The sequence below is a fragment of the Limanda limanda genome, chromosome 8 (genome assembly GCF_963576545.1).
Source record: "Limanda limanda chromosome 8, fLimLim1.1, whole genome shotgun sequence".
NCBI classification, from domain to species: domain Eukaryota; kingdom Metazoa; phylum Chordata; class Actinopteri; order Pleuronectiformes; family Pleuronectidae; genus Limanda; species Limanda limanda.
The window spans coordinates 17,611,575-17,622,955 of NC_083643.1; the positions used below are offsets into that span (position 1 = coordinate 17,611,575).

At 42.1% G+C, this 11,381-nt stretch overlaps 1 protein-coding gene across 1 annotated transcript; it reads right to left on the minus strand.

Annotated features, from left to right (window-relative positions):
• Window positions 1–1,495: 1,495 nt before the first annotated feature.
• zgc:101540 (hsFATP2a_ACSVL_like domain-containing protein) lies at window positions 1,496–10,105 on the minus strand. The gene is made up of 10 exons (XM_061076914.1): window positions 9,578–10,105; window positions 7,997–8,206; window positions 6,634–6,792; window positions 6,377–6,501; window positions 6,096–6,290; window positions 5,351–5,441; window positions 5,035–5,233; window positions 4,230–4,327; window positions 3,987–4,117; window positions 1,496–2,725 (listed from the first exon to the last, which is right to left on the minus strand). The coding sequence occupies exons 1-10, from the start codon at window positions 10,053–10,055 to the stop codon at window positions 2,549–2,551; spliced, it is 1,863 nt and encodes a 620-aa protein (XP_060932897.1). The 5' UTR covers window positions 10,056–10,105; the 3' UTR covers window positions 1,496–2,548.
• Between the last annotated feature and the right edge of the window lie 1,276 nt (window positions 10,106–11,381).

Below are 11,381 nucleotides of genomic sequence, written 5' to 3' on the forward strand. Positions count from 1 at the left end.
CCACTGTATTAATAAATAAATTCATTTTTAAAGTAACTGCTAGTCGGACTCCAGTTTTGTGCTTTGCTCCAGACTTCAAGGAGCTTTGTTTCTGAAAAGTTCTAGTGTTGCAATACGTAGAAGATTTAAAGAATTTCCTCTCAACAGTTATTCACAATCTCACACATCTCAGCCATAAAGAAAAATTTGTAATTGAGCGGAGCAGTGAGGGGGACTTTAAGAAGCTTAAGAGTTTTATTAATTAAGACTTATTACTCTGCCAGCAGTTTTTAAATAAATATTCTAGCAATCACCTGTGCGTGAAGAATCCTGTGTGTGCTGAAATCTGCCCTCTCACTGTCAGACTACAACACACTCGCACACCACCGCTTTGTGCACACACACTCCTCACTGGTGCAGAGGGACTCAGGCACTATTTCTCTCCTACGCCTCTTGTGTTTGTGCTTCAACACAAGATCCTGATCTTCCTCTTAAAATGGTTGGACACTCGTCAGCTGAGTTAACAGTAAACACCGGTCGTCTGTGGAGTTGAGTTTTCCGCTTCTTTTTCTGGTCATGGTCGAAGTCATCTAATGCTCCTGCTTATTGTCATCACAAAGAGACTAAGTATTGAAATTAGCAGTAAGGTAAACAAATGTAAGTATATTTAAAAACTAGAATAACCCTCAGTAGAGCACATACCAACACCAAGGCCTAACAAGCTGCACTTTATCTCACACACTCATGGATATCATTTCTGATACATTTTTGAACACCCCTTCCTTTTTTTAAAAAAGAGAAGGGAAATATTTACTGGTCGCCTGAAGTGTTTAATATATTCAACACAAATGTTCATTAAATACATGACACTATTCATGATGACACATTGATTAGCTCACATTCACTGCCCATTATCCCAAAGTTACTATTATTGTTTGATCGGCCAATCACACCTTTAAGAAGAATGTGTCCCACCTAGCAACAGACCTGACCACACCCACTCCCTAAACGAAAACTGTCAGAGGAGTTTCCTAAGTCACTCCTGAGCCTGGACGCCTTGATCGAAAGGTTTGGCTCAGTCAAGAGTGTGCTCAATGTGTGTGTGTGTGTGTGTGTGTGTGTGTGTGTGTGTGTGTGTGTGTGCACAGCCCCAGATGTTTTACATAGTAGCACACCCAGACTGTTTTTTCTGCCAAATTCCAAATAGGATTCCTCTGTGTGTTCAGAAGTTGGCGCCTGTATCAACAGTTTGCAGTGACTGATTTATGTTTTTTTTACCGTTCACAGCGGCTTCATTAAAACATTCAACATGTGCATTTAGTGAACTGAGCAAAACTTTAATCCAACGCAGACGATCTTCATTTAAACATGAGGCATCCCATCGGTTCCCTAACCACAACTTCTCTTCTGTAAAAACAACTTTCCTTGTGTCTTTTTGAAATGACCTCATCCTCTTCAGTGGCAATGTTGAATCAAAAATGTGTTCTTTTCTCTAAGATTACCTAAAATAAATGGGTTTTCAACAAAAAATGTTCATTTATTACATTTAAACTATAATTCACAATGTAACAATACAAGTCTTTCCTGAATCAAAAGTTTAATGAACGGACAAAATCACTGATATATGAGCTACTGAGACATAGGCTGTTCCCGTCACAAACTCAGCAGAGCACATGCGTCCGCCGAGGCCGAACAGTCCCTTTATTCAATCAAGCTGAGAGAGAATTTCACACACTCATAGATGATTGTTCACTAAATAAACCTGATTGTTTTCATCAAGATTAATTGTTCCCTAGGAAATCAGTGGAAATGACCCATACCTCATCCTTCCACCAGGTTTCATGGTTCTCTGTCTAGTAGATATTTTGTAATACTGCTAACTAACAAACACAGAGAAACAAGTGAAGAAACAAAAAGCAAAAGTAATTTTTAAGTGATGTTAAATTCAGTGTCCGACGGCCAAAAAATGAACTTGTTGGCCATGTGACCAGGCTCGTGACAAAGTCTGAGTGTAGTTTTATCTGAAAGGTCGTGTGGGTCAGTCACCGTCATACAGCTGCTCTGTTCACATGTGTGCTAACAGGAGCACAGCAGCAGCAGCTTATAGATTAACAACAGAAAGAAAAGACCCAGACTTTCATGATACGAGTGTACAAAGTGTAGGTTGACAGTTTGAGCTGCTAATCACACAATCGCACAATCTGACAGAGGAATGACAGTGGCTGTTTGTAACTTCAGTACCATGGTACACTGATAAACCCACACTGATCATATGTGATTAAGGTAAGTTTAAGAAATCCAAATAGCTGATCTAAATTAGTTTCTTAAATATTAGTGTGTCCTCAGTCTGATGCAAAAAGCTTGAGATAATCATTAATAAATTCCATGTCGTGGAAGACATTTACATACAGAGATGAATCGTAGTTGAGTTAATTTAAAAAGTGTCTCTTCACATTATGACAATGATGACGTGACGTTTCAAAGTCAGCCCCTGAGATTAGTTGATCGCGATAAAGGTCCAAGAGTAAACTGTTAAATCTTTTGCAAACGGCGACAGGTCATGTTCGCATTAGAGTTTGATTTCCTTCGACGCTATCGCTCTGTTGATCTCCTCCGTCAGCGGGACGTAGCTCTTTCTCTCAGGATCCAGGAAGTACAGACGATCTGTGATTTGAGCCGGGTCGAATCCTTCCTGCACCAAGGTCACTTTCCTCATCTTGAACGTCCCCGTCATCTCCAGGCAGGGCTACAACAACGAAAAATTGAGGAGGTTAGAAGCGTTTCAGTCCAACTTCAGTTTCTGAGCAACACGAGGGACGCACCATGAATCCTGACCCGACTTCAGTGTTTTCCCTACACTCACAGCTCACTCAATAACTTCCTGTCCTCATGTGAACACATTAGCTGCTTTCACACATGCACTGAACTCTGGGGAATTTCCAGATTTCTCTGTTTTTAAGAATCCCCTGCTGCGTTGTTCATGTGAGAAAGAACTCAGGAGAAAGTCCGGATCAATATGTGCGGACCTCCAGCCTAGTGCATTATAATTCACCCATAATTTATTTGATAGGAATTTGACAATAAATATTAATTCAAATTTAAACCATTCCAATATGAATAGTAAACCTTTAAAAATAATGTCTAGCATCTTTTTAAGTATAAAATTTCCATGGAGACAATGAAGCAGCTTGTATATTTCCTGAGAGGCTAAATCTGAGGCTAAAATGATGTGAATACTGTAAGGGAAATATAACAGTTGACCATAATAATCATGTTTATTTCCGCTTTTGATTGATCATGATTGAATCTCTAGACACAGTAAACCTGATTTTCTGTGTCATAATGTAACCTTTATCATGCTGCCTCTTGTACTACTGAATGCATATTGGCCTGATTGCTAGACTAGGCATTGTTGTATTCATGTGATCAAAGGATCTCAACCTTTCCTGTTTAACAAACCCCCTCCAGAGTGGGAGGGGTTAGCCGAATGTATATAAGAACTGAACTGTTTTCTATCTGGGTGCATATTACAAACTAAACCCTGTGGTATGCACCATGCTCGAGCATTAAAGGTGATGATACTGTAAGAGTTGTTTGAGACTCGTTTCTTCGTTGGTAGTGGGATTGTAGAAATTGCCACGACAATACACAGGAAAAGTTAACCCAGACTCATCGTACATTCTGATCAACTCAGAGCTTAGCAGTAAGAGTATATTATATTAGAAATTCTACGCCGTGTCTCAGGAGGACGCAAGACCCAGAGATTGTGCGGACTTTCTCTGCCTGGAGCCAATGTGATCTCTGCAGTAGAATGAAGACGTTACAGTCCAGACCCAGTTCTGTTGAGTTCCTCTGCAGGTCATGTTGAAAGCTGCTTTAGTGAGCTAGTCTGGTTAGAGGAAGCAACTTGAACTGAGCTTTCACGTGTAGTTGCATATAGATGATCAAGATCAAGAAGAAGCCAATAAGCAGCAGTAATTAAATATATATATCGATTTTCATTTTACCTGAATTCTGATGAATCGAGGTCTGGCGTATCCTGGGAGGTTGTCGACCACCTGCTTGTAGACGTCTGAGCAGTCAAAATCTTCTCCTTCCTTCAAAGTGACAGCCGCCATACCGATTCGACCTTCATGACCTTATCAGTGTTTGATTCACAAACAGGAAATCTTGTTAATGTATCGTTCATTTATTTATGATTACCTTCAACTTAAGAGACACATTTCTACAGAACATGAGTGTTCTTTTACCTTTAACTTCAACACCATAGACGTTTGCTTCAAAAATGCAATGAGCCTTTGTGAGATTGTCTGCGACCTCTGATGTGGCAACGTTCTCTCCTTTCCATCTGTAATAAAGGCACAGAGAAAATGTTTCTTCAAATAAACAGCATGTTGAAACAGCAGTGTTGCAACTCGGACACATGATCAATGATGAATCCAGGGTCTTTGGTCATTTTGAATCATTACCATACCCATGACTTCCTTATTGGTACTGAACTGAGACAAACTGTGAATATATCTTATTGTGCTGGGTATGAAAAATTGGCTGAGTAGTCTAAACTTAGACATTTTCCAAATCTTGAATTAAAATGCTGTAATCCAATTATGTCTATTATCTGTAAAAACAATAACAAAAGATGAATTGTTACTTTAAAATTGTATGTAGCAATGATGCATTATCCCTAAAAGGACTGTCCACACTGAGCGGTCCAACCAAACAGAAAATGAATCTGAAATGTCCCTTCTGGTGCGTGGCCCTCTCACTAGAATAATGTGGACATCATCAGTGACATCACACCAAGTGCAATTTAAAATAAATAGGGGGATAGGGTCTTGAGATTTTCGTCTAAAACACATTTTATAGTCAGGACTACATTTCCTCTGCACCTCAGTCAATCGGATGAATGGATGTCGATAAATTCAAAATTAAAGGAGTCGGCCAGAGAGAAGGATTTTTCTGTTTTGTAAAATAGATTTGTTAAAAACAGGATCATCCTTTAAGAAAACCAAAGCAAAAAAACAGATCGATAAGTACCTAAATCGATAAACATACCTGAAAGTGTCACCGACTCGATCCTGGAAGTACACAAAGTTCTCGTGGTCAAACCGGAGCAGATCCCCCGTGTTGAAGTACATGTCGCCCTTTTTCATAACGTTGTGGAGCCTCTTCTTCTCGTTCTGTTTCTGGTTACCAGCGTATCCAATGAAGGGAGACCTCTGAGTTATCTTTCCCACCAAAAGTCCTGTCTCACCTGATAAGGAGATACAGGAAAAATAGTCATCAGAAATTTCCATAGAGCCACAGTGACCTCATGAAGTGGCACACCAGGAATCCAAAGGGTTAGTGTGAGAGTGGGATGTCCACTCACCTCTGGCTGCTTCGATGCACAGACCCTCAGAGTTCCTGACAGGCTCCTCGTTCTCAATGTCAAACTTGATCAAAGTGTAGGGGAAGAATAACTAAGAGAGAACAGAGACAAAATTCATCAAAATTTTAAATTATAGTGAAAATCCTTGCATTTGATTTAATAGTTGATTAAGTTTTGCTTTGCTTAACAAGAGTCTACAGTGATGTCGCTCTGAGGCTCTTTTGAGCGAAATGCTAATGCTAGCATGTCCAAAATAAAAAGGCTAACGTTTAGAGGGAATAATTCTCTGCATCTTAGCCCACATTTGCTAATGAAGCTAGTGCTCAACATGAAGAACAGCTGCTGTTGGGAATATCATCTCTATTGCAGGTTTAATCCAAACTAACAGACGTTTAAATTAAAAACATTGTTTAAAATTTTTTAGAAATTAATGTATAAACACAGTGTTCAGTATGGAGTGTGGCCCTCAAACAATGTTGGTCAGTGGCCCTAGATAAGAAAAAGGTTCAACCCGGGTCCCCTGTGCTAAAGTCAGAGATTACCAGTATCATTGCAATTCATCCTAAGGGGAACATGGATTTCTGGACTAAATTCATTAAGAGTCAGAGGAAGTTGTTAGGCTTCATCCTCTTGGGACCTTGAATGTCTATTTAGTGTCAATCCATCCGGTATTGTTGAAACATATCAGCCTGAGAGACGGACAGTGACCGTCCCTGAAGCCACATGACCACCATGACTAACTTACCGTGTGGACAAAATTGAGTCGCCCCACCGCTCCGATCTTGGACGTGTAGTTGATGAAGCCGATGTTTCCCTCTGTGGCAGCGTACAACTCTCTGACTTGAATGGCACCGAAGCGATTCAGGAACTCCGACCAAATGTCTTCCCGGACTCCGTTCCCGATGGCGATCTTCACTTTGTGGTCCTTGTCGTTGTCCCTCTGCAAACAGTGGCATCACTTCTGATTAGTAAGAGACACAATTAAAACAGGTGGTGATTTATGTAACCTCAAGTTGGCCCCGTTACCTTGGGCGTGTTGCAGAGGTAGCGCATTGTTTCACCGATGTACTGCACTACCGTCACGTTATATTTCCTGCAGTCGTCCCAGAACTGAGAGGCAGAGAACTTTCTCTTCAGAATCACGGTCATACCTGCAGCAGACATGACGTCACGCAGATTATACAGCTTTTATCTCACTGCGAACACAATCACCTTTTTCAAAGCCTAAATTCAGCCGTGTAAATTATTTTATTCTTCTTCTCATGAGACGATCAGATCACTACCTCTCTCAATGGCTCCTGACATCCCGATGAGGAAGCCTGCGCTGTGATACAGAGGAAGATTGATGTAGAAGATGTCGTCTGCGGTGATCCCGCACGCTGCCTGGATGAAGGAGGCGGCCCAAACCCTCTCATGGGTGACAACCGCTGCTTTGGGTGAACCTGCGAAGGTAAAAGAACAATTAAACATCTCTGGGTTTTGAATGCAACAAATAGAGGGATCTGTTTTTACAGTTTCAAAACATCTATACATAGATGAACCCACTCCTTCAGTGTGACCCACCTTTCTGCTGTTCATTCACTGTACTGGGTATATCTTTTAACTTTTTCTATTCAATTTACTCTAAGAGCAGGCGATAACCGTGAGAGTCACAAACTCCTCTGCATCAGGTTTTGGTTGTGCACAGTTAGTTTCTTCTGGGCTTAAAAGGGGAAAGAAAAAGATGACCCCGGCCGCACTCTAATGCACAGCACCAAACAGTGAAAGTTAACAACTAGCCGGTGAATGTGGTGGAGCATTCAGCCGCTAAAGAGCAACATATTTCAAGCCGGAGTTGTTGTTGGTGGCAAGAAACAAGAATCCAAATACACACTGATATCGCTCCTCGTCTGCTGGATGTGTAAATAACTAAATAACACGTTCAACATGTCCGTAATAACGTGATAAATGGCCACAGCAATCAAATTAACCAAAGACAACAAAGAAACATCTATATGTGTTGCGCTGACTGTGGCCATCATTTCAAAGTGTTTCATATAGAATTTTTGTAATTGTGAACGTCACTTTAACATCACAGGATTATCAGAGTGCGTACATCAAACCCACACAGTAGGAGTTATAAAGTGTACAAATATTGTGTAAACCAAACATTACTTTGGTTTGATTGAGACATCTGTTGCATGTTTGCCTCCTTACTCTTTTACTGGAGATAGAGCGGTTCGTCCACTTAGCAGAAGGTCGGTGGTTCAATCCCCATCCCCCCATTACATCCTGAACCTGCCCCTGATGGCTCTGATGTGACTGTGTGAGTGATGTGTGATAAAGAAAGTGTTGCACATAGATTCACTGTATGGAAAGTGCTTTGACTGGTCACTAAAAATATATAAATACAGACTATTTATAATTTTCTATTTGGTTAAATAGATGCATGATTTCTAACAGTGTGTGGGGGGAGATTGAGTCCTGCTCTAACAATCCAGCATCAGAGTTTCCCCGTGGAGTTTATGACCACTAGTCGAGCTATGAAGCAGCTTTTTATGAGTGGGTCCCCATTCAGTTTGTGTTGAGCACAATGACACATTATGCAAAAAGAAATGCAGACATTTTCTTATTTGTTGTGTTTTCAGACAAAGTATCCTGGTGTACCTGTGGTGCCTGAGGTGTAGATGTACAGAGCTGTGCTCTTTATATTGACATTGGCTCTGAGGTCCCTGGACAGAGGCTGGTCTGAGGCCTGGGAGATCTTGTCAGACAAAGACTGTATGCCCTGGACATGGCAGCTGTCCGACAGCATATACACACTGATCCCCTGCTCCCTGAGGGTCGGTAGAACCTCCTCCACAGCGTCCTGCAGCTCTGCAAACATAGAAAAGCCTTCAGCTCCATTCTTATATGTCGGAGCGCTGTGTTGCACAATCCTGCACATGTATGCCTGCATCACGTTACCTCGGGTCCCACTGGGATACGAGCACATGGTGCTGGCAGCTCAGCTCAAATGCATTTTTCAGTAGTAAAACTCCATGAGCCATAGCGAGTGTGGAAAACTGGAGTCCTGAGAGCAATGTTTCCTCAAATAACCTCGATCTGCAAGAGTGAATGTGGAGCACACTGACTGAGTCCTGGCAGGAGGTGAAGGGATTAAAACTAAAAACCTCTTTACTGGTCTACATTCTTCTTTGCTACTTTACAATAACACGGCTCAGGTTGGTTTTTAACCTGAACTCGAAACGCAGCAGAAAAAGGAGTATATTTAAATTGTATATTTATTTATATGTAAAATATTTACTTGTCAAGGAGAGACTGCAACAAGTTGGATTAAATCTGTGTATGACATATCTCCATGGAACAGGTATCTGCTGTGACTCATGTATATATTTTAAAGTTTCTAAAAAAACACAAAATAATAAATCCCTACAATCCAAAGGAATTTCAGTTTTTATCTGCTTTATTCGACACTTTACTTCTCACTTCTGGTTCAGACTAAAATAAAGAAATCATTAACAGCCTTTCCGCAGAGTTGTTCATGAAGTCTAATCAGCACTGCTGCAGTTACCTTCATAAACACATAACATGCTATATGAACAGATATAACATATACTAAAAACATACATGTAATTACACACAGGTAACAGATAAATGAAACCAGACATGTCTTATCTTCGGTCGAACAATACGATCTTTCAGTCTGAAATGTGCACAAGGGCCCAAATAGACCCATATACATATATAAATTATTTTATAACCTTTTGTTTTATTGTCTTGTCTACCTCAGTCTGGTTATCAGCTGCTGTAACAAGTGAATATTCCTGGCGTGGGATCAACCAAGTTTTATCTGATCTTGTTCCTTCAAATTAAGTTTTAACAGAAATACATAAACTCTATTCTAAAACCAGGGGATTCATAAAATGTCTGAATACTACAAATAATTCAACTGATCTATAAAAATCATTGATCAGTTATTTCTAAAACTCTTTGCTCATAAGTTGCATAACAGTTTCTATCTGATCCTCTGGGGTCAAAGAAGTTTTTCTACTTTCAAAGAATTGGTCACCAGTTACTGAGGGTTCCTTGAACTCAAACACTTCACCCACCCGTCCATCAGCATAGTGGTGAGTGGATAATGAGTGAAGTTTCCCAGAGCAAATTAAAGATGCATCATAATAACTGACCCCCCCTCCGGACCCCTGGCCCTCTGTCCTGCGGCCCTGGCCCTGGTCTCTCTCCTACCTGGGGACGTGATGATGACCCTGGCCCCAGAGCAGGAGAAGCAGTGCAGCAGGGACGTGGACCGGATGTTGAAGTTCAGCAGGGCTGAGGGACACCCCAGTTTGGACAAGCCGAGCCAGATCCACACGAAGCTGGGCTCGTTGGGCAGGAACAGGGCCACCGCGTCCCCCTCCTGCAGCCGGGCGGCCGCCTGCAGGGCGCGGGCCACCTGGTTGCTCCGCTTGTCCACATCTCCGTAAGAGAAGTCCCGTCCCTCGAAGCGCAGGAAGGTTTTCTCCGGGTGTCTCTTGACCGCGTCCAGGAAACAGTCCAAGATGCTGTAGAAACTCTTGCTCTTCTTGTACTTGATGAGCCGGACGCCGAGTCGGAGGCTCCGGAGGATGTACGTCAGGTCCGCGGCCCAGTACGGGAAAAGTGCTGTGATGACCGGCAGGGCGAGCAGAGCCAGGCCGGCCAGCACCGTGAACCACATGTACATGTTGCAGCTCTGCCAGTGAGCTGGCTCATGAGTGTGTGTGTGTGTTAGTGTGTGTGTGTGTGAGGGGGAGGAAACCCTGGATATTTGTGACAAAGTTCAGCAGCACCCCCCCGCTGACCCCTCCCTCATTCCGGACGGAGAGCGGGTGTTCGCCCCCTTTTTTTGCACTTCACTTCTTGCAGTGTTTGCCCGGTTCTCATGTTGTGTTGTTCACCTGCTGCTGGGGGGGGGGGGGGGGGTGAGCTCCTCCGCAGAGAGGAGACACGGAGGACAAGAGACAGACACGATGAGACAAACTCACCCCATCCACACTGACTTACTTACACCCGCGACACCTGCAGGCCAGAGAGAGAACTGCACTCGGTGTTGTTTTTTAGAAGGACGTCGTGAAGCGACAGCAGCAACCATTCTGATTTATGAGGACAGACACACACAGTCGTGTCTCCATGACTGCAGAGGACATTACATTGACTTACATTGAGTTTCTGGAGACTTATTCGAACCTTAACCATTGTTACTACTTACCTTACCTTAACTTTACCTTAATCTAACCTTAACCTTAGATTAAACTTAACCTTAAAACTTAAAACCAGGACCTCAGAGATGAAGTTTTGCATCAGTAGGACCAGACTGGTTTCCCAATGAAGTGTACTGGTCCTGTCAATGTCAGTGCTGGAAAAGGCCAGAAAAACAAGGGCAGGAAGGCACACACACACACACACACGCACGCACACACAGACACACACACGGCTCTTAATGTTCAGCTAAACCACAGAGAAAGCCAAGAAAAAGAACCACATATTTTACACTTAATACTTTATGTATTTAACCCGCTGGTTAATGAGGCTGCTCTCCATGTCTGAGCTGCTGTCAAACCAACATCTGGGTCAGCGTGCTCCCAAACAGAGGGTCATGGCTGTTGTGTCATGTTCAACCCTCTGTCGTGCTTTACAGACACAGATGAGGATTTGTGTTGAACATGACACAACAAACCAGTCCCGTGTGGTTATTTTAAGAAAGTCACACGAGTAATTAAACTCAACGTGTCATAAAGTCTGCAGGACTTAAAAAGTCGCCTTTCGACATTAGCATAGATTAATGAGCCCAAAATAACAGACTCTAATATTTGCAGGAAAAACATGAGGTATCAGTGGTGTCTGAAGTGTGAGTGTGTGAGAAATTAGTAATTTAGTCCACATTAATAATTCATTTCTTTTTAAATTTAAAGGGGACATTTTAGAGCATGTGATATCTTTATTTTAACTTTGACTTAGATATTCAGCTGTGTCTTGCAAAGCATGGGTTCAGATCTAATAAACAGTATAG